This window comes from Photinus pyralis, unplaced genomic scaffold (assembly GCF_008802855.1).
Source record: "Photinus pyralis isolate 1611_PpyrPB1 unplaced genomic scaffold, Ppyr1.3 Ppyr1.4_LG4, whole genome shotgun sequence".
In the NCBI taxonomy this organism is placed as follows: Eukaryota; Metazoa; Arthropoda; class Insecta; order Coleoptera; family Lampyridae; genus Photinus; species Photinus pyralis.
The window spans coordinates 5,096,811-5,118,444 of record NW_022170511.1 but is presented as its reverse complement, the minus strand read 5'-3'; the positions used below and the strand labels follow the sequence as shown (position 1 = coordinate 5,118,444).

General features: G+C 36.8%; 5 protein-coding genes across 16 annotated transcripts; 1 reads left to right on the top strand and 4 right to left on the bottom strand.

The window, feature by feature from the left end:
- Positions 1-148: 148 nt before the first annotated feature.
- Positions 149-4,122, bottom strand: LOC116167684 (putative Ras-related protein Rab-33). Of its 2 annotated transcripts, XM_031483144.1 has the most exons (5): positions 3,685-4,122; positions 3,550-3,634; positions 808-1,265; positions 503-757; positions 149-453 (listed from the first exon to the last, which is right to left on the bottom strand). In XM_031483144.1, the coding sequence occupies exons 3-5, from the start codon at positions 1,027-1,029 to the stop codon at positions 274-276; spliced, it is 657 nt and encodes a 218-aa protein (XP_031339004.1). In that variant the 5' UTR covers positions 1,030-1,265; positions 3,550-3,634; positions 3,685-4,122; the 3' UTR covers positions 149-273. The 2 variants fall into 2 exon arrangements, with proteins under 2 accessions (XP_031339004.1, XP_031339003.1); XM_031483143.1 differs by lacking the exons at positions 3,550-3,634; positions 3,685-4,122 and having other exon boundaries at positions 503-763; positions 808-1,238.
- LOC116167683 (putative Ras-related protein Rab-33) lies at positions 2,356-4,373 on the bottom strand. The gene is made up of 3 exons (XM_031483142.1): positions 4,355-4,373; positions 2,960-3,198; positions 2,356-2,915 (listed from the first exon to the last, which is right to left on the bottom strand). Exons 1-3 carry the CDS (start codon positions 4,356-4,358, stop codon positions 2,481-2,483), a joined length of 678 nt encoding a protein of 225 aa, XP_031339002.1. The 5' UTR covers positions 4,359-4,373; the 3' UTR covers positions 2,356-2,480.
- Positions 4,166-7,005, top strand: LOC116167685. 2 transcript variants are annotated; one of them, XM_031483146.1, is made up of 3 exons: positions 4,166-4,236; positions 4,388-5,206; positions 6,804-7,005. In XM_031483146.1, exons 2-3 carry the CDS (start codon positions 4,864-4,866, stop codon positions 6,926-6,928), a joined length of 468 nt encoding a protein of 155 aa, XP_031339006.1. In that variant the 5' UTR covers positions 4,166-4,236; positions 4,388-4,863; the 3' UTR covers positions 6,929-7,005. The 2 variants fall into 2 exon arrangements, with proteins under 2 accessions (XP_031339006.1, XP_031339007.1); XM_031483147.1 differs by lacking the exons at positions 4,166-4,236; positions 6,804-7,005 and adding an exon at positions 5,273-5,493 and having other exon boundaries at positions 4,392-5,206.
- On the bottom strand, positions 6,945-17,472 carry LOC116167677 (pericentriolar material 1 protein). 9 transcript variants are annotated; one of them, XM_031483129.1, is made up of 19 exons: positions 17,329-17,472; positions 17,145-17,275; positions 16,863-17,001; positions 16,620-16,819; positions 16,433-16,570; positions 13,614-13,688; positions 13,118-13,274; positions 12,701-13,069; positions 12,509-12,656; positions 12,156-12,456; positions 11,728-12,105; positions 11,211-11,677; positions 9,225-9,743; positions 8,965-9,184; positions 8,808-8,918; positions 8,095-8,667; positions 7,992-8,042; positions 7,170-7,257; positions 6,945-7,124 (listed from the first exon to the last, which is right to left on the bottom strand). In XM_031483129.1, the coding sequence occupies exons 2-19, from the start codon at positions 17,268-17,270 to the stop codon at positions 7,081-7,083; spliced, it is 4,104 nt and encodes a 1,367-aa protein (XP_031338989.1). In that variant the 5' UTR covers positions 17,271-17,275; positions 17,329-17,472; the 3' UTR covers positions 6,945-7,080. The 9 variants fall into 9 exon arrangements, with proteins under 9 accessions (XP_031338989.1, XP_031338990.1, XP_031338984.1 ...); XM_031483130.1 differs by lacking the exon at positions 16,433-16,570 and adding an exon at positions 13,749-13,865; XM_031483124.1 differs by having other exon boundaries at positions 13,118-13,688.
- A 762-nt stretch (positions 17,473-18,234) lies between these two features.
- Positions 18,235-21,620, bottom strand: LOC116169867 (iduronate 2-sulfatase). Of its 2 annotated transcripts, XM_031486050.1 has the most exons (6): positions 21,505-21,620; positions 21,251-21,457; positions 19,363-19,840; positions 19,037-19,309; positions 18,713-18,984; positions 18,235-18,666 (listed from the first exon to the last, which is right to left on the bottom strand). In XM_031486050.1, the coding sequence occupies exons 2-6, from the start codon at positions 21,446-21,448 to the stop codon at positions 18,343-18,345; spliced, it is 1,545 nt and encodes a 514-aa protein (XP_031341910.1). In that variant the 5' UTR covers positions 21,449-21,457; positions 21,505-21,620; the 3' UTR covers positions 18,235-18,342. The 2 variants fall into 2 exon arrangements, with proteins under 2 accessions (XP_031341910.1, XP_031341909.1); XM_031486049.1 differs by lacking the exon at positions 21,505-21,620 and having other exon boundaries at positions 21,251-21,465.
- Between the last annotated feature and the right edge of the window lie 14 nt (positions 21,621-21,634).

Here is a 21,634-nt window from a genome sequence, read left to right as displayed (position 1 = left end):
CCTACATTAATTCATTATCAATTATTCAAGGGATTACAGTGGGGTCTTATGATTTGACTAGGGTTTCCTACAATGTGAGTCAATATAAATGTGTATCTCTGCGCAGCACATTTATGAAACTGGGTTCTCAATTTGTAATACAAAAATCCACAGTGATAAAAAATAAATGATTTACTTATTCTTATATACAATTAAATACTTACTTTTATATAGCAAAAATAAAGTCTTAACACATTTGGATAGATACTTTACAATAGAATACAATTACAATCTTCAACAACAACTCCAGCTGCTATTATCATTACTTGGTTTAGCTCGTATAAGTCTTTCAGTCCGACCTATCACATCAATTGGTATTAGCTGTTTTTGATTTTTTAGTTTATGAGCCAATGTCAAAAATATAGCTTCGACATTATCACACTGCGAATCCAATCGAGCCGAAGTTTCGAATAACTGAAAAAATTAGACAATGTAAAGAAAAACTAACCGTATGAGTAATTACAGGCATGCCGTGTTGATCTGCAAACCTCTGCGCCAGATTCGTATTAATTTCTAATTTTTCGTCGCATTTATTACCCACAAGTATTCTAGGTATGTTTGTAAAGCAATTACGATCACATTCGTCAAGCCAATGGACTAATGAATCAAAAGACGCTCTATTTGTTACATCGTACACTACCACAACAGCATGAACATTACGATAGAAATGTTGTACCATTGATTTTCTAAAACGTTCCTGACCCGCCGTATCCCACAACTGCAACTGAATGAAACAGCAATGAGAATGACTATAAGTAACAGTCTCACTTTAATGTCTTCACCATCGATATTTAACGTCCTCTCCCTAAAATCGACACCGATCGTCGCTTCTGAACTTTCGATGAATTTACCTTCACAAAATCTGTACGTTAAGGAGGTCTTTCCAACGTTGGAATCGCCAACAACTATGATTTTAAAAGTTTTTATTCGATTCGGTATCGTATCTACCACTTTTTTCAGTTCCTGTGGTTGAATTTGGGTGGTTGACATGGCTTCAAATAAGTAAAGTGCTTCTATTTATATAATGATTAATGTTACTAGGTAACTGTATCAGAATAGGAAGATATTTGACTTTTTTTGGCCTTTCATAGGAAACGTCAAACGAGTAGGTTATGTTCACTGTGATCACGATTTGTGGCTAGGTTACTTCGATGACGATATACAGGGTGATCCATCTTCGCCAATTAAAAGTAGAAAACCCAAGAATTTATAAAGTTAGGTTTCTTCTACAATAAAATGCTATAAGTAAACGGTAGTGTCTTGTTCTTATTCTTGTTGTATTCAAGGAAACTTAAGTCTTCAGTTTCTCCACCAATTGGTAATCTTTGTATATGGAGTTAGATGTCATGTAAATTTATTAGCAGGAACTATTAAAAGAAATTCAAATCATTGCTTTAATTATATGGGTGTGCACAGATACCTCATCTACTTATCAGCAAATGGTTATTTCTGTTTCCCAAAATGAATGAAAATATCGGGAGACTCTGTGCCTCTTCCCTTGTTGATTCTTTCCATGCGATGCACGGGCGGGCGGGGACATGGGGGTAGTTATTGTAGCAGAAAGAACAGGATGGGTGTACCCAGGCGACCTTAAAAGCTATAGGGCTGCAAAAAGTGGACTCTGGTTTAGCGCTGGGCCATTCAGAACCTAAGCCATCAGCTTGCGGAAAATAATAACGTGAAGCTGATATAGGTGCCTCTCACTCTCATGAAGAATACTAGAGGAACATCATCTCTGGTCAAAGAAGAGCAGTGTCTTTACAGACCTAAAGACTTTCTAAAGTTTGGTAGGAATGATATACATTTTCCGATGGGACTCACAAATAGGGTGACTGTGTGGATGAAAGGACACATCCACATCCCACAATAAGGGTGGCGAAGTACAGGTACTTTACAGAGTGCAAGCAGAAAGAAACTTGTCTACATATAGTGTGCCACTGTAAAACAGGTCCCATACGGGAATGAAGATACGCCTGTGAATGCTAAAAGATTTCTTCAAATACGTATCATATCCTAAGAGAGTGAGAGTAAAATTAGAGGGTACAGTCCAAGAAGCCTTTTAAGGGCACAGTATATGGATTCCCTAAACCACCCCCCGGATACTAAGAATGTCGGCGCTCATAAAATAATGATAAACAGTACATTATCCGTTGGACGAAATGACCCCCTTTTAATGAGTTGCTTTGACTTCAATAGTTTTCAATTGGGTCTTACATGAGTTCACAGGATTTCCTGCGTGAGTTACAAAATATTTATGTGCACAGCACGTTTTTTGTGGAATTGTGTTCTTAATTTGTAACAAAAATCCTCAAGAGATAAAAATTAAGTAATCTTTTACTATATTCTTATACACAATTATAAGTACTTTTATATAGCAAAAGATAATAAAGTCTATAAAACATTTGGATAGGGTACTTTACAGTACAATACAATTACCATCTTCAACAACAACTCCAACTCCAGCTATTATCATTACTTGATGGTCGCGCTTGTAGTAGTCTTCCCTCATCAAATGGTATTGGTTGTTTTTGATTTTTCAATTTTTGAGCTAATGTCAAAAACATAGCTTCCACACTGTCACACCGTGAATCCAATCGTGCCGACGTTTCAAATAGCAGCATGCCATGTTGATCCGCAAACTTCTGCGCCAGATTTGTCTTAATTTCTATTTTTTCGTCGCATTTATTACCCACAAGTATTCTAGGTACATGTGTAATGCAATTACGCTCACATTCGTCAAGCCAATAGACTAAAGAATCAAAAGACGCTCTATTTGTTACATCGTACACTAGCACAACTGCGTGAGCATTACGAAAGAATTGGTGTACCATGGATTTCCTAAAACGTTCTTGACCGGCCGTATCCCACAACTGCAACTGAATGAAACATAAATGATAATGACTGTGAGTAGGAGTCTTACTTTAAGGTCTTCACCATCGATATTTAATGTCCTCTCCTTTATACCGACACCGATCGTCGCTTCTGTACGTTCGATGAATTTACCATCACAAAATCTGTACGTTAAGGACGTCTTTCCAACATTTGAATCACCCACAACTATGATTTTAAAAGTTTTTATAGGATTTGGCGAGGGATTTGGTATCCTATTATGTACCACTTTTTTCGTGTCCTGTGGTTGATTTTGAGTGGGCGACATGGCTTCAAATAAATAAAATGCACCTATTTATTTATATAATACTAATGTTACTAGGCAACGAACAGGAAGGAAGACATAAATAAATTATGGAAGGAAGATACCTATACCTACTTCCATCATAATATACAGGGTGATCTTAACTCCACCATTTAAAAGTGGAGCTGTGGAACCTTAATAAGAACATAGGAAGCAATACAGAAATGATAGCGTTAGTATTATTGTCATTGTATATGGTATTGTTCTTCTTGTATTGAGGGAAATAACTATAGTTTTCCACTTTCCCCACCAATTGGTTTCGATACATAGACGGCACATTTGTTGTTTGTGTCATGGTTTTAGAATTAGATACCTACCCTACAATATTTTCTAGAGTAGAAGATCTAAACAATTTCCAGCCTAATATTAAATTTACTGTAAAAGTGGAGTCAAAATAATGCACTAAAATAATTAAATAAATCCTATACCTACCTATTTTTATTAGTACTTACCTACTTGGTCGAAAACCGTCATAAGCAGTTATCTAGCGATAGGATGAAAGTATACAACTGGTAGGCAATTACATAATAATTAATAATGTTGACGAAATGTCACGATTTTGACTACAAACATGTCGGAATAAATAAATCGCTCTAAAATAACTACGTATAAATAGACTCCACACATTTTGAGGGCAAACCCATATAAGGAACCTAAAAATACATTATACCTCTTCTTTGTTTTGTTTGTTTAGTTTCAATTTTTAAAGATTGAGATGATAAAATTCCTGTGATAGGTACTATCACCGGCCACCGCGAATTTAAAGATATTGTCTATGAATCGCGTCTCTGATACCTACTTATAATCGAAGAATTAAAACGTAAAATAGATCAGATGAGTTCTCCTAATTAAATATTCTAATTAAAAACTAATAGGTATAAGTATTTTTTACACTACGCTAATTACCTATCAAATAGCTGTATTATGGGATAGGTAGTACAATCTGTGTGTGGTATAAAAGTAGGTACGACCGTTCGTAATTAGGAGTTTGTTATTAAAAATAAGTAAGTAAGTATATACAATATAAAAAATAATATAAGATCAGCAAGTCACAAACAGATAACAAATATTTCATATAAATACTCCAAATGTTGTTTATAGTTTCAATAAACAGCTACATACACATTTTTGCAAATCACCTGCACCAACTTTCAGGTACCTATAAGAATAAAACTTGTGTGCCGAAAGAAAACAATATTGATAATTAAGAAGCGCACGTTTTCCGATATTTGCGTTTTGTCGACGAAAATCATAAAGGATTCAGGAAAAATACTCGATTTGCGTCGATCGAGCGCGAACACTATCGAAGTTCAAAATAACGAGACGCTTCGATTTCCTACCGTCAATTATATAGGGGAAGAAGCCAGGAAATTTGAATATGTTATTGTCTCAAACGCACTTTTAAATATAAATAAATGAATTGCGTTATTTCTTAAAGGAAGGGAAAAACTCCGCTTAGTGAAAGTGACTAGATTTTATTGGCAAACAAGCGAGTGAGTAACAAGGAAATAGAATTTATTTAGGTTTTGCAACGCACGCATTCTCGCTTCGTCCTTTGACTGAGACGATCGTATATTATAAGAGCGGCACTATTTTCGTATTTGTCAATTCTGTCTCGTTATTAATTAAGAATGAGGGATGAATTTGCATTTACCACTTCCATGAATACGGAAGAATCGAAAGAAACGTGCAACGCTACGGAAGAGATGAAATACAAGGGAATTCATACATCGACTAACGGCTATTATGGATATCAGTTCGTACAGGCAAACCAAACAGAAGAAATTTGCGAATCAATGGAAATACAGTACAACAACGCGGATCCCGATTCCGACATACAATTTAATAATTTTATTCGTCCCGAAGACAGGTTATGTTGCGATCCGTTGGCCGCAAATATGCGCGAGCCGGTCAACAGGAAGCGACGTTTGAACTATGACAACGCGGGCGATTGTAAAAAACGGCGGGAAAGCGGTAAGTTGTATTTTTTACGATTTTGCGTTATATACCATGGGTTCATCAATCAGGTACAAATTTCAGACATAAACCCTGAAACGCACCGCAAGCTAATTCCTCGGCAACCAACCCATAACGTACCCGACTTTCCTCGTAATTTAATGGGCCATTTTATATAATTAACTTTACCTATTTAAGTGTACTATTAAGTTTTCAATTACCAAAGTTTAGAATTAGGTTCACAGTTAACTGTAAATAATAAACTATGTAAAATTACACATTAAATAAAATATGTTACAAGTTTATTTTTATTTAACGAATAGATTGATTATAATGACGTTGCCTGTTTAAAAATAGCCATTAGTTTTTCGTCCATAGTTGATTACTTCCCATTCGAAAGTAGAACGAAAGTGAGATTTCTTTGCAACGGACCGTCGCGCGCTCATAGACATAAGAGCGCAATGCCAGATAGGAACAAGACGCTAATGTAGTCAGTAGTGTAAAAAGGCCTTTATCCGTTTTATGTGCGGATCAATAATTTACCAACATTTTGTCCAGACCATTTCCCAAAAACGTAGTCGCGACACACTTGTGTTTGTGGCATATTCTTCACCAAATCATTGCATACCTACATGGAGTCATAAATAATTTTTGTCATTTCCGAGGTTTAACGCAGAAACTGACCCTCTTTAAACTGGGACATTAGTAAATTCCGTTTAAACTCGGAAATTGCGTTCTCACCTCTTTCCTTTTGCATAGCCCCCAAAACCCAGCATGGCGATGTCCTGGGGGTACCATATTATGTTATGATTTCTTAATTTGCTTATCTGCCATTTCCAAAATTTGTAGTCCATACCATACCATAATAAACCATTATAAATAAAATTTTACAGTAATTAATACATTATGGGCACAGATAAAACTTATCTGGTCCTGTTTTTAGTTGGCTGTGACCGAAAATAACATAAAACGCAATTGTTGGGGCTTAGCTTGTGTGCTTTTTTTTATAGTAAGCATTGAATAATTTTTATTCAATGACGTGTTACCATGGTGTAGCCTAGTTAACCTCATTAACTCCACACGCGATCGAAAATGGCGTCCATTTTGTGCCCTAAGAGGTATATCATATTTTTAGTGACATGTGACAATAACTACCATAACAACAGCACCTGTTAATCACTATTATTCTTCCGTTACTGAAAGTATGACCCCAAAATTTCTTTTTGAAAATTCGAATTCCAACTCTTCATCGGACCACCAACGAAATTTCATATACAATGTGGAATAAAACTTTCCGTGTTTTTGCGGAAACCCCCTATTTGTAAAACCTTGCACAGGGTGGTTCAAATTCATGGTATCTCTTTAACGGGGAAACATACAGTGTAGGTTAAATGGGGGCACAGTTACCCCCTTTTGTGACTAAAAAAGAAGCATTTTAAATTTTTGAAAAACCTTTGAGACTAACCGATATCACCGAAAAATTGAAAATCTCAAATTTCAGTTCACGTTCTTTTTCTTTCTTTTTCCTGAAACTGAAAAAATAAATTTTTTAATTCATCTCAGTGCATATTGCTCATGTAATTTTGTTTTGTAGTAATTTCAATTATTGTCCTAGACATCGTCACCGATAAGGCAGCAACAAAAAAGAAAACAGAAATCAAACCTCCCACCGACGATCTAACCGAAACATTATTGCAAGAAATCCACGGTTGCCCCATCTATCATTGGCAGGAAGAGTAAATAAGAAACAAGACAATATGCATAAATAAGTATTTAATTAGAACATTTTGTACGAAATAAATAAATTTTTTTTTTCATTTCCGTATTTAATATTACATAGCAAACTTTTGAAAACAACCCGCAAACAAGGAAGGAACCCAACATCCGTCTAGCTAAAAGTGGTCACTGTGGTCCGAACGTGAGGTATTCGACCGATCTACAAGATTAAGGTAGTATTAAAAGATGTGAAGGATCTACTTACCTCGGCTCGGTGTACTGGAATGTGGTCTTGATCCCGTTAACCGAGTTGGAACTTGATCTAAGCCTTGTTCCACGAATTCAATTTCAGACTACAAAAATGAAAACACTTCAATGAGTCTCGGCAAGTGATGAGACTGATTTTAATACTTAATTATTAAAAAACTATTGGCTGGAACGTATTCATTTAAGTATATAAACAATACACTTTTGGTAAGATATTAACCAGGAATTTATCGCTTTTTGGTCAATGACCACAACGTAATAATGAAAAATCTGGCTGGTTAATTTGTATTCGCTGCATCTCAAAAACTGTATCATGTGATAAATAAAAACTAGAAAAATACCCCATATTACATTGCAACTGTTGAATAACTAGTGGATGCCAAAATTTAAACAAGGCAAAAGGTTTTCGCCCCAAGGCGAGCAACCCTGCCGCATTTTCCATACATTGATCTGTACTTCCCAAAAGGCAATAGCTATGTGCGCTATTTTTTTCATTACTAGACGCTAAGGTTAAAATTTCAGAGAAATGTCTCCATAAATAAGAAAGTTAGCATTGCTCAATCTGCGCATGCGCATATCTGATTTTTACAATATGAGTTGTTTGCCTTTACTAGAAGCACCTGTGGTTAAAATTTCAAAAAAATATGTCGATAAGTAAGGAAGTTTATATCCACAGTTTGCGCATGGCACCTTTGATTTTTACTATATGGGCTATGTTCTTTGTCACTAGAAACATCTATGGTTAAAATTTCAAAAAAATATCTACAAAAGTTAGCATTGCGCAAGTATGGCATTTTGTATTCTACAAATATGTACTCACTTCGACATTCGCAGCAAATTCCATGTCGTTGACATCTTCCACATTTTCGAGCTATATTTAAGAAAATGAAATAACCTGTTACACAAATCTGGAAATTACTTACAGCGCTCAAATTGAGAGAGCTTGGTCCGACAATAGGACTTACAGCACCTCCAACGGCTCCCTCTTCGTCCAATAATTCCAAATGACTCTGATCCGCCTCGGCCAAATCTCCATTTTGCATTTGAGGCGTGTTTCCTTCCTCAATAATTTGAACCATAGGCTGACATTGCAAGTTTAACGACAACTGACCATCGTGAATCGGCGGATTATTGCATTGATGCGTCACATTCTCGCAATTATCTGCAACGTTTTCCTTCACTAAATAGATAAAAGAAAATTCCTCGACCAGAACATCGGAAATTGTCTTTAGTAAGTCCTTTTTAACTTCCGCGACTCTTCGTCCTTGATATTTTTCAAACGCCTCGTTTAGAATGCCCATGAAATGTGTGTGAAAAGTGCGTTCCTGTAAATTGATATTTGCGAATATTTGCGTGAATGGAATTGCTTTCATTATGAAGTCTTTCAACAACAACATCAATTCTGTTTGCAACACCTCATCTTGATGCAGTGTCAGAAAAGAGAATGTCATTTTTAGTATGTTGTGGATATCGGGATCCTCGTTGTTACCCAATTCCTAAATGAAAAAGTATACCACATTATTTTCTAGGTGCAATTCAAATTAATTTCTAATAATTGTTAAGTTATAATTCTGTGAGTATTAATGTTACGTCATCTGATCTAAGACTGCTAAAACTATAGTGGAAGTGACCTTACATTTGAATTACTTTGTGCTGAGAGTAGCTGTGCCCACAATGGTTGCGCCAAAGGAAATTCATCCGAATCGCCTTGCATAGCTTCCTGATCAACAAGAGACTGAATATTAGACTGAAAAGTATTCAATTTGACTTCGTAATTGCGAAAAAAAAATTACCTGTCGCCCACCAGCGCCCCCTCTCATTGTCTCTAAAGCATTGGTTAAGAGCGTCTGAATGGATTGTAACGTTCGACCTCTGAGCGCATCCGAGTTGACTTGCTGTAAATCCCTAAATAGCTGAATTAAGAAATGAGGTCTACTTTCATTTGCCGATATCAAATTTGCCACCTCCTTATAAACATTTTCGCGCAATTCCTCGAATAACTTAGACCTGAAACTGATTTCTTTTATTATTGCTTTGTTTGGTATAGACTTACTTAGGCAATCTCTCTGACTGTTCGTTGTTGTGCCACTCGTTCCTATTCCTGTGACTAGTCGATGTGTACAAATTTCGATCGTGTGGAGAATTATTGCCGTCTTGTTGCAGATTATTTTCGGGCAAATGTAAATCTAATGCGACAGCAGCAGTGGCGTTAGGCGTTTCGTTTCGTTTTTGATTCGAATTATGGTTCACATTTAATACATCTGGAGGAATACTGGCTACTGGCTTATTTAATCGTACTCGCCTCGGCGTGCCTTCTTCTGATGTGTTTGCGGATTCGTTGTGAACCATATTTAACTTTGGGGAAAAAGGTTGAAGAGGTGAGGAATGGATGGTTCTCGTACGATCTACTGCACTGTTACGATTCTCTACTGTACTGTTTCTACTCTCTAGGATGGAATTTCTGTTCTCTGTTGTGGTATTTCTACTGTCTACTGTTAAGCTCGATGTTGCGGTGTTTTGTAGGCCTTCGTTACTTTTAGATGATGTTGATAGAAGATTTTGACGGGAATAACTGAAAATGAATTCTAGTAATAGGCTAACAATTTAGAATACAATGTTGTATACATTATTTTGCACAAAACGGACACAACAGCGGATTTTTTTATTACAGGAAATGTTGAAGAGTTTCCAGTTAAAATTACATAAGTGTTTTCAGCGTAATAAAAATTTTATAGCATGGTGACCTTCAGTAAGTGATGGGAGTTTGGTGTTAATAATACAGACGTAAAGCTGGAAATAACATCAAGAGAGTTTACCAACAGGCACCAGAAGACAGCAAACAGCCCCTAAGGTTAATATACGAATCGACCGATTTAAAAAAATCAAACGTCAAAATAAAGGAATTCGAAAGACCTTTCAAACAAGCTGTTACTCGTTACCACTTTTCATTTGGACTCCCCTATTAAACATCCATCTCAGAATTGGGCACTTCCCGAAGGTCTAGAAGGCTGCAAAAATTATCTGGCTCCAAAAACCAGGGGAACATGGCCACCCAATTCGAATGACCATAAATTCCATTCAACAACTAATTGGCACTATTGAAAATAACAGGTCCAGGAAACTACACGGTGCAATAATTACATTAGACTAGAAGAACGCTTTTATTGCTCCCTAGCACCCCACTATAGAAAGAGATTTGGCGCAGTTCGCGATACCAAGAAACATTCATAAGACCCTCTGTAGTTTCGTAGCCGATAGGCAGATGAGAACTGACTACACCTTAACCAGTATCGATAGAGACTGCCCTCGGGGCTCTTGTCTCGGACCGATAATGTGGACCTAATGGAGACATGGCTGGGAATGATGTGAACAGTTCACGCTTATGCTTATAGCCTGAGACCGTACAATAGTAGATCCCAGACCGAACTCACGGCAATTAACAAACTTACCAAGCTAATAGAGCTAAATCTAAACGCCCAGAAGACAGCTATTATAGTATGGAGATGCTGAGCTCTCCATTCAACAGAACAGATACCAGCCAATATGCCTTTATGGCAGTACTGACTCACATAACCCAAAAAAATTACATAACCACCACAAGATAAGCTCTCAAAGTGGTACGAGGTGGAAAAATTGCTAGGATGTTCAGAGGGGAGCCACATTAATGTTTGAAAAGTCTTTTAGGTCACATTCAACAAAATAGAACATTGTAATGTTGCTGGTAGGTACATACTACAAATCAATCCCAACTGAAAATAGGACTTTTTAATTAAAAGTAATTGTACCAGCAGTAATTCATAGGCTTTTTAATTTCCTACAATTATCTTACAGTAACGAACATAACTTGCTGTATTAGTTTGTTATGTACATGAGATTTATGTTTCTTACCTTTGCATCTAACACATTCCATACAGTTCTTTGTAAATGAATAAAGAATAAATTGAGGGAGGAAAATAAATAAGGAATCGGCAAAAATGTAAAATAAGGAACACAAATGTATAATTAAACTAAAAAAAAAACGCATATGTAACTGTCTTACCTTCGAAAATTGTCCCAGTAATTATTAGCTCTATTACCAGGAGGTACTTGATTATTTAACGCTTGACCGTTCCAAATTTGCGAAGGTAATGGCTGAACTATGCCGGTGTTAACATTGGGTAGTAGCGTGTTATTAGCGGGCGAATCACCACTCAGGTTAAGGTGACTGTGAATTGGTGCGGTATTATTCAAACTTGATTCGAGCAAACGTGCACTTGGACTCGAACGAATATTGTTTTGGGTCAAGTAAGCGTTATCGGCATTCGCATGAAGGGTGGGAGGATTCAAATTCGGTAGGGAGCATGCGGACGAGACATGGTTAACTTTGGGATTGGCCGATCTCGGTTGGGAGGGGCGAAAATTGGACATCGACGACGCGGGTCGGGTGGGAAGGACGAAAGAGGTGGGGGGAAGTGGAACTGAGTTGATATCAGTTTCGTTCTGTCCATGCATCAGTTGATCTTGCATCTGTAAAACACACAACAATATAAGGCCATTAAGTCGGATCTACTACTTACTGAACATATCATTGATCGAAGTGTGGCAATCTCCCTCTGCTGGAACCACAGCATTTGACAACACTGATTTAGGGTGTTTAATAGAAACGCCTGCGTTTGCAATGTGTTCGCCGCGAGCATGTTTTGGTTGTTTGCTGCTTCGCCAAATGCGTAGTGGTTGGAGGTGTTCGGGTTATTAAAGTAGGGCAGATCCATATTGAGACTTGCGGTACTCTGACGAAGATTGCCTGATGAGTAACGCTTGGGTTCCGAATACAAAGAGGACGGGGTTAGATTATTTCTGAGATGTTGAACATTTGACAAGTTTGAGGAGTTGGATGCCTGTTGGTCTAACAGTGATTGACAGACACACTGGATCAATTCCAATTGCTTCTGCAACTAAAATTCGCACAATTACAATAGAAAACTTATTCACTTTGAAAGGTTACTTGAGCTTTGGTACTATCAGTTTGCATTGAACAATTTGGGAGGGGTTGTTCCTGTTCCATAGGCGTGGTTGTAGAAATGCTTGGTACACAAGGTTCTCTAGTTCTTGAACTACTTCTTCTCGCAGAGCTCCTTGTACATCTACTGTCCAAAGATTGGTTGGTATCGCTCCTCTTTGGAAAAGCTGTGGTATAGTTCGAGGACAACACTGGCTGTGGTGGTGGAGGTACAGTTCCCATAGGAGGTTCAGTTGTATAATTCAATTCTGAATATTCATTAATGTCTTCCTCTGCACATTCATCACTACCAAAGAGAAAAGTCCAGTGACGTTGACGTTCATAATTGGAACACTTACCTAGAGTAAAGGGATGCAACTTGATTGTGTTGATACGGATGGACAGGTAACCAAGACATAACTACATTATCGTAAACATTATTTGCACCAACATCGGATTTATTTACAGAGCTCTCACTACATACATCGTTATTAATGGAGGTACTATCTGCAAAAACCAAATAATATAAAGCAACCGATTAATTTTGTTACCTTTCTGCTTGTACATTATTTCTTCCAATTCCCGCTTCTTCGATTTCAGTTCAGCGAGTACCTTCTCACGTTCTTTGATGTTGACAATACTTTTATTGCTTTGTTTCTCTATTGGCCATTGTTCATTGACTCTCGCGCGATTATTGTCCACCCTAGGACGATCGTTTTGATTATGATTTATCATTACATTTTGACGTATATTATCTCTCTTAACGCTGCCACTTTGAATCGGTTCTGGAGGCTCCAATTCCAAACCATTAACATTTTGGGAGTCAAGTAAAGAGTATTCAGTGTTTTTTACTACCTCCAATAAATCTTTTAAACTGGATAATTGTTGCTTCATTGTTACTATTTTGCGAACTTGGTTTCCTACAAATTATTTATGTGTAAAGGTACACCACAAGACTCAAAACTGACCTATATCTTCCTCATCATCATCCCCTAAATTTTGAAGCTGCTCAGCAAGGCGATCAATTTGCATCTTTTTACCTTGTAAATCATTTAACTTTTGCTGCAGCTCAATATGTTCACTATTTAACTGTGAGTCGTGATTATCGAGCAAATGCAGCTGCTCCTGCAAATAATCTAATGAATGATCTTGAGCATTCGCGGCGGCTTGTCTCGAATCATTTCTCATACTATCCAACCTATGTTCTAACTCTTTTATTGCAATGTCAAATTGATTTTCATTCAAGTTTTTATCACCGGCAAAAATTTCGTTACCAATTCCCTGCTCGTGATCTAATTCTAAATTTTGCAATCGGTTCTCGTTCTTCTGCTGTTGCTGCATTAGCATTAGATTTTCTTGCGCTTGTCTAGCGTCGCGCAATTGATTTTCCGCCTTACGTTTTAGATTTATGAGCGCATTTTGTTGCTCACGTAGAAGCTGTACTTTGCGATTTGTAAATTCTACCTTTTCCTCTAATTCGTTTCTTTGATAGCCGCTCGAACTAATCTCAGATCCATTATCCACTCCGTTTTCTAGATGCTGAAGCAAGTTACAGTTTAGACATGGATAACGTTCAAATAATTAATTACAAACACGCACCCCGTTGTTAGTATTGTAAATATTATTAAACTTATCCTGCTGACAGGCTAATATATCTAATAATTGGGAAAATTTCTGCATATGTTCAGATACGGCAACATCCATGTTATGATTTTCCTGTTAATTGGTGCATTATTAGTATCGGCACAACAAATGACTACGAATGGTTAAATTTTCATACAAATAGTGATAGATGATATCTGCCAAGTTGAATTTCAAAACGATCAAATTTTACTAGACACTTTCGGAATGCACACCGCCTACAGAAATAAAAAGACAGAAATCTCTTTCACATCGTTTAGTTTTAATTAGTAGATAATGGCTACACATATTTGTACTCTGGTGGGTAAAACTGAACTACTTAAATTGAAGTGTGCGATACAGCATGCAATAACGCAATTCCCCTTATCTTAAACGTGTGGCGTTTCGGGTGATGTATACACTTTGTAAACAGATTATAGTTGTACAAATATTGAGATAGTTCTTTCATCCACGCCTTTATTATGTACCGACTTAAAATATTTTGGGTAGACACATATTATTAAAAGCAGTTAAACCATTACAAAACCTGTAATTATTCGGCATTGTACCTGTGGTTACGTGAAAAATCAAATCTAATGTGACCCCTCAAATTCGGTTTCAACACTAGTGCTTTACTTTCTCCCTTTTGTTGAAGCCAAACGTACTTTCCGCTTTCAAAAATGAGAAAATCTATTCTTTATGACATGGGTCTGAAGAAATATAAGGAAATTAAAGGAAAATTCTCGAAAGATTTAATAAAATATTATATTACTAGCAGACCCCGCAAACTTCACTCTGTCTTTGGGAAATCTCGTTTTCTCTATATGGAACATACGCTCGGATTCAGCGGCTGCGCCCCCTCACCTCGCACTCCCGGAGAACTTCATGCCGCCTATCAGTTAAAGTCTTCTTGGATGGGAGGTGTGTATGGCGAACTATATTATCACCTAGCTGTGTGAAATATATTTTCAGGCCTATTCTGATACCTCTCATATATACAATAACAATTTCAAAAAAATCGGTTTAGCCGTTTTGGAGCAGTGCGACCACAAACACTGTGACACAAGATTTCTATACACTGTGTCCAAGTCCCAAGATAAGGATGTTTGCCATGAGGATCTCCAAAACCATAGAAGATACAACAATGGTCAAATTAGAAAAAAATATGCGCAATTAAAGAGTTATTATCATGCTTTAAACAAATCCACAAAATTCTGATTACTTCCGAAGATATTCTATAAAAACCGAAATTTACCCGATTTCGTTTTTATTTTAATTTTTTTTTAAGTTATTTGAACAGACACAACAAATTAAAAACACTTTTTCATTGCCACTTTTTGAGCTCTATAAGACACTGTTGAGGGATTTTCAATACAACGTTTCGTTTTGGAAAAATCATCATCAACTTTGTTCTCTTATATGATTATCTCGGAATTACATGCAATGAGTCAAATAGGTTCAATTAAATATTTGCACTTTATTCTCTTTAAATTGATATAATCACTCTAGAAAAGTTTAAAACTTTTAAAAAGTAGTACCTACACTTGACAATTAAGTCACCCATGATCCAACATTGTTCACAATGGCGAAGGATAAGATGAAATAGATCCAAAACAAAATCCAAGCTGGCAAAAAAAAATGGAGAAAATAAAATTGCCAAAATAGTCCAAGAAATAGAGACTGAAAATGGACCATTTCCTGCAAAACGAGAAGTAGTTCCAATTTTTTTGCATGTCATGAAAGAATATCTGGTGGTTAAGAATCCAAGTTTTCGACCTCCCACCCCTTGTGCTTCCCCCGTACCACCCTTAAAACCAAAAAAAGTGGTTGGTTTTTTAGTTTTTCAATTAGAAAGCACTACAATCTCACAGTGATTCAAATATCCTCACTAGCATGGGTTGCAAGTTTCATTATTATGCATCTCATTTGGTAAGGGTGCAGCGTAGAGGGCTTTATACCACAATAAATTCAAGATAAGAGATAAAGTATGAAATTTGGTTAAAACATCTTCATAGAAATTTCAGAATTCTTAAAAATATAACCAACTCTCAAGCTCTATATCTTTTTTAATAAACTTTTCACAAAAAAGTAGTGTACTTATATCAAAGTTGTGTAGAATTTTATGGTCTACAATTTCTGATAACAATATTTTTTTCTCAAGTGAACCATTAAAAAGACATGATTGCAAAACTATGAAACCAACCAAATTTCAGGGGTTTTGGGGGTGGTACGGGGAAGCACAAGGGGTGGGAGGTCGAAAACTTAGATTCTTAACCACCAGATGACTGTCTATGACATGCAAAAGAAATTGGAACTACTTCTCATTTTTCAAGTTAAAACCGAGGTTAAAACCCTCTATTCCCTGGACTAAAAGTGAATACTTTGAAAATATGGAGCATTCAAAGTGAATCAATTTTCTTACGTTCGGCTGGCTTCATTTTAGAGAAAGAAAACTTCACTTGTCCTCAGTACACCTGTAAATATCTAATTGCCAAAAATGCAATCAGAATCTGTATACAAAGTTATACAACCCAAGGTACGACCAAAAACATTTATGTAACATTTGGTTAAGAGGCTATTATTGTACACACTCAAAAGTGCTTTATAAACAGCAAAATTAGAGCACATCTAATCCAATATCACCAGAACAAATCAATAATCACCTCTTGAACATTTGCTAAGGAAGGTGGATCACTACTTTCATCATACAACGGATCATCTAACAAAGCCAATAGTTTTGCTTCACTATCTTTAAGATCTTTAATCATTTTCTTAAAATTCTCTAATTCATTTATGGCAGACTACGTAAGAAGATGGTCATATAAACACAATACTGTACAGCAAACATACCTGATCCTCGTTTTTTATGCTCGACATTAAAGAGGTCGTTACTTGGAGATATTCACGAATTTGATTTAACTTGTCCTCAATCTGCTTTTTATCGGGACACTTTTTCACATTGTCACATTTCGGAATTGTCCCTACAGACTCACGCCTAGAGTTAGAGCCGCTAGTACTAGATGTGGACAACGTGCCATTCGCTGTAGGTGCTAAACCAACATTCGTTACTGAGCTAATTATGCTAGCCATTACCTGATAGGTTAATTTGTGATGTGGGATTCTGACTACGGTCTACAAACGAGGCGTCCATCATATACGGCAATAAGTGGCTAAAATTTCTATCGGAGTTTCTCGAATAATTCGAATAATCCTGTCGTTGCCCGTCTAAACCCTAAAAAAGAACGAGTTCGGCCACAATCTTCACTGAGATAGATAAATTTAGAATGTTATTTTTAGAGAATTGGGAGGCATGTTCGGTTTAGGCGAACGTTAAATGTCAGTAACAGCGTTAAGTGGTGGCAAAACAACGCTTACCAAATTGTTTGATAAACTACGTTGGAAATTATCATGATTTGTAAAAGCTGTATTGTTCCTGTGTTTGGATTTAGGGACTGTCCCAGTGCTTTGTTTTGAATACATCTTCTTTCTATCATCTGGCATCTTACCTGGAATTGTGGCAAAACATTTCGTTAACTAAAAACGGCAATGCTGAACTTACCGAAATTCTTTTAATTAAATACAAAATAAATTAAATTACACAAATCCACAAGATTTTGGTGCAGTTAAAACCATATATGTTAAAACCCATCAAGTAGCCAGAGTACAATTTAAAAATAAAGTAGAAAACTGCTTTGCCCACCAATTGATTTATTTTATATACATGATGTAGCATCAATATGTAGTTTATTTTAAGCAGTGTCCCGACTGCCCACTAGATTTGGCGTCGCCTTAGATCTTACTTCATACATATATGATCTAAGCTTTGGTAGCTGTTCTATTCGGACAGGATTTCCAAGTTAACTTGGGAGTAGAGACCCAGATACTTGCCACTTTGTGGGTGCACTGAATGTAGGTATTGAATAGAATCAGAATTTGTGCATGTTGCTACTTTTTTCTTTGTAAAGAGTACTTTATTACGAAACTGATCTTTATGCTTTAGATCTGCTAGCCGTCTAAGCACCACCTTTCAATTACTTTTAGGGCAGCTCTCATATATCTTCAATAATCCTTTCGTGATTCCCTCGGACTATTATTGCCCAGGCTGGATTAACCAATAGGGACAGTAAGCCTGTGCCCATCACGGGTTTTGGGGACACCAATAAGTTTATAGGCAGCATAAACCGATACAGTATTCTATAGTACCTTGGCCGCCTAACACATGCAAAACACGTAGGGGTTATTCTCTAAATGATGGATACAGATCGTTTTGGGGGTATTTGCAGGGTAGCAGCACAGTACAAACGGGAATATGCAGGTGGGTTGTACATCTCGCTAGTCTGGTCCCTCAGTTGATGTGACCTCTTCAGCATGGATGAGTAGAGATGATACTGGCGTAAGTCTGTCCAAGGCCATCAACAGCAACCAGCTTAGGTATATAGCTATTATGAACTCAATAAGCACATGCATTACGGTATCCCTTTATTCTGCGAGTTAATCTACACATATTATTATTCAAACAATTATCTAAATATGCAAAAATTTAGTAGTGTAGGTACCTGTACTATGAGAAGGTTTAAACATGCCTCCAACCTAATCTAAGCTGCTTTCTTAAAAGGTATACAGTTTCATTCATTTCAGGTCTAGTTGCTAAATTTAAATTTTCATTTGGATCAAGATAATGATCATATAATTCCTGTCCAAAAATCTTATTCCAATCAGCAGAAAAATTCCTATGATCAAAACTGATCCATTCTGTATACTTATACTGATCTGTCCTAATGGAGTAACCCATAATATTTATATCCTTTAATTTGGGACTATCGCTGTTAGGTTTCCAAGTAGGATATTCACCTGGCCTAGGATATTGGGTGAAAACTGCCGTTTTCCATGGAGTGGCCTGGAGAAACTATTGCAATTTCATTAATTTTGTTTATTATACCTACTTTTAAGTTGAAGGTTGGGGATATTAAAGGAGCCAAACTTCTTCCTTCAGTGCACAAATGTGAATTAGCACCATCAACTGAGCAGGTCCCCAAATTTCGAGTTACGTTGGTTATATCCACAAGCGTAGGAAATAAATCAACCAGTTCTACAAGTTGAGGAATGATTCTCTGAAAATTGGTTACACCAGGTACTCTAATGATGAGTGGTACTTTAGTTGCGATGTCATAGTTGCTGTATTTAGAAAATTCACCATGTTCACCCATAGACCAACCTGTAAAAAAATTATCAATGGGAACCATGTTTATTGGCAAATACTTATTTACCATGATCACCAAGAATCACAACAATGGTGTTTTTATCAATATTTTGGAGTAGTTCGCCTACAAGATCATCAATATAAGTAACTGCAGAATTATAATGTTGCACTATGCGCTTTATTGTGTAGTCTGAAAGACTTCCAAAAGGAAAACTAACATTTAGCGCCTTGATATCATCTCTCTCGCGAAGATCTATCCACGGATTCCAAGCTACATTTGGAAGTCCAGGAGGACGGAAGTGATTGGGTGGTATTTTCACATTTTCAAAAGGATGATATCCTAGTAATAATTTTGCATAATTTGATACTCAATGCTGAATCTTCAAATTATACTTAAATATTCAATGGGGAACTTCAAAGGTATGTGAGGTTTATGAAATCCAACCGCTAAAAAATACGGTAAAGTCGAAATTTGCTTATGGTACTTTAAAAAGTCCTTTGCAGCGCTCAATGATTCCAAATCAGGTAACGAGCCACCCGGTTGCTCATTCACAATCACTGGACATAATATGTTCTGTGCCAGTCCATTTCTTGTCACGCACACTTTAGCGTTTTTATATTTTTCAGTAGGCGGATGGTATGGCGACCGACTCCAACTATATAGACTATCATCAGTGAAATTTGATGATTTCCCTGGATGAAACACCTTTCCAATTGAATGTGTATAGTAACCATTTTCTTTGAATAATTGCGGAATAGTCGTAAAATTTCCAGCAACATCGCGCCAGTAACTATTAAAGTCATAGAGGTGAAGGCTGTCAGGTCGGCGACTGGTTAGGAACGAATTTCGACTGGGAGCACATAATGCTTGCTGTAATGAAATACTTTTACCATAAAGGCCTACAGTTTCGAAAAATACGATTAAACATAGATCAAGCAAAAAGTTAATTAGACCCTCTTATTCCTTCTCAAAAATGGCACAAATCTCGTAGAAACTTACGTAAAAAATTTCGTTTCTTAAATCTTTTGGTTACATTTTTTCAAAGAATAACAGTATTATATACCAAGGGTATAGAGAAGTCTAGAATTATTGCCTAAGCACCAAGATTACATACCTGCAGGCGCTTGCGCCGAGAGGTTTAATCAATCGACCCGTGTGCAGACTGCGGAGGGCCTAATTATGTCACTGTACATTCAGCTCCAGACATTGATGAATCAACATTTGTTTAATATATGTATTTGCCAATGCAAATTTTAATGTTCGCACTTTGTCTTGGAGCATTACATTCTCTGGGAGCTATAAAGTTCCAAAAAAAATTGAAGATCGCAGCCAATCTTGTACAGTAACCCTTGATCAAGTACTATACATGAAAGTGCTCCGAAATAGTTTTGTAACAAGAATGATAGTTTGAGCTCTATGACTGTGAGGCTTGATGCATTCCATTTATTGTTCCCATTCTGTGGGTCCGTGGAGTATATAATGAAAGGGAGCGGAATTGTGTAACTGAGAGAGACAGTGTGTGCTAAAAACTCCATTTCCCACATGATGACGGACGACTACTCAACCAATGAAATTTAGATTGTAATAATGAATGGAAATGGACAGAAAAATTAACTTGTTCTGCGATGATTATAAAAAATTCTGGTAAGAAAGAGTGATGTTGTCAGACCCATAGCTAGGGGATGGCCAGGGGGGGGCTAGAACATGGTCTTGCCTCCACTGAAAGTTACGGTTGATGGTCCTTGTACAAAAATGACAAGGGAAGTCTGTATCACAAACTTCTTAAGCCCCCCTAGAAAAATACCGGCCACCTCTGCTACTTCTTTCTGGCTACGGGCCTGGATGTTGTGTTAACTGAATGTAAATATTATAGCACTATAGTTAGTTGTCAATAATTTGTTAAGTAATAAAACATCAGATAGTGGCTTCATCTTGTAAATAATAACTAACATAACAGAGTTGCCATGTTAACAGACTAATTAAATCCAGCGGGTTACCTCTTGCTTGACTATTAAGGCAACGCTAAGGGGCAACGATCAGGAAAAAGTTGAACTTGTTTACATATCATGCATATCTAAACAGAAATATATAGTAACTTGGTACATTGAACTTTTTGAGCAAAATACAAAGTGCAAGGGAGATAATAAAGTGTTAACGAGTTACAAAAGGCTTGCTTATAAAAAATCCATGACAAACTACTGTTTACTGGCAAAGGAGTGGGAGGGATAGGACCATCTACAGGTAAAGTACCTATACATTTGAGCAATACCCTGTATGTACCTGTGCAAAGACATTTGTAAATACGGCACTCTTTTTGGCCAAAGCATCAATATTAGGCGTACGAGCGTTATCATCCCCGTATATGCCCAGAGATGGTCTCAAATCATCCACAATGATGAATAGCACATTTGGTTTTCTCTGATAACTCTTTTCGACTGCAGTTATAATTAGAAGTAGAAAGGTTATTTGCTTAAACATAATATAACGCTGAAATCTACGAGTTAAAACGAAGGTTCACAAAAATATAAATTCACATTTCACAATAGATAAATTATCGACTACCGCTAAAACTGTCGAAAAGAACGCTGTCCCTGTCCTTCTATTTGTTGATGTGCAATCAGCTGATTTGTGTTGTGACAGTGACAGTTCGCGAATCGAGACTAC

Bases quoted from the DNA above. Each gene is read 5' to 3' on its own strand.
- LOC116167684 (XM_031483143.1), bottom strand. From the start codon at position 1,029: ATGTCAACCACCCAAATTCAACCACAGGAACTGAAAAAAGTGGTAGAT. The intron at 764-807 runs GTGAGACTGTTA...TGTTTCATTCAG, and splicing joins TCGATGGTGAAGACATTAAA to TTGCAGTTGTGGGATACGGC. The intron at 454-502 runs GTAATTACTCAT...TAATTTTTTCAG, and splicing joins CAGATCAACACGGCATGCCT to TTATTCGAAACTTCGGCTCG.
- LOC116167683 (XM_031483142.1), bottom strand. The intron at 2,916-2,959 runs GTAAGACTCCTA...TGTTTCATTCAG, and splicing joins TCGATGGTGAAGACCTTAAA to TTGCAGTTGTGGGATACGGC.
- LOC116167685 (XM_031483146.1), top strand. From the start codon at position 4,864: ATGAGGGATGAATTTGCATTTACCACTTCCATGAATACGGAAGAATCG. The intron at 5,207-6,803 runs GTAAGTTGTATT...TTATTGTCCTAG, and splicing joins TAAAAAACGGCGGGAAAGCG to ACATCGTCACCGATAAGGCA.
- LOC116167677 (XM_031483124.1), bottom strand. From the start codon at position 17,270: ATGCCAGATGATAGAAAGAAGATGTATTCAAAACAAAGCACTGGGACA. The intron at 16,571-16,619 runs GTATGTTTGCTG...CTTCTTACGTAG, and splicing joins GCATAAAAAACGAGGATCAG to TCTGCCATAAATGAATTAGA. The intron at 8,668-8,807 runs GTAAGGTCACTT...TTTTTCATTTAG, and splicing joins CAGCACAAAGTAATTCAAAT to GAATTGGGTAACAACGAGGA.
- LOC116169867 (XM_031486050.1), bottom strand. From the start codon at position 21,448: ATGTTTAAGCAAATAACCTTTCTACTTCTAATTATAACTGCAGTCGAA. The intron at 19,841-21,250 runs GTACATACAGGG...ATTTCATTACAG, and splicing joins TTACAAATGTCTTTGCACAG to CAAGCATTATGTGCTCCCAG. The intron at 18,667-18,712 runs GTAGGTATAATA...TAGTTTCTCCAG, and splicing joins CCCCAACCTTCAACTTAAAA to GCCACTCCATGGAAAACGGC.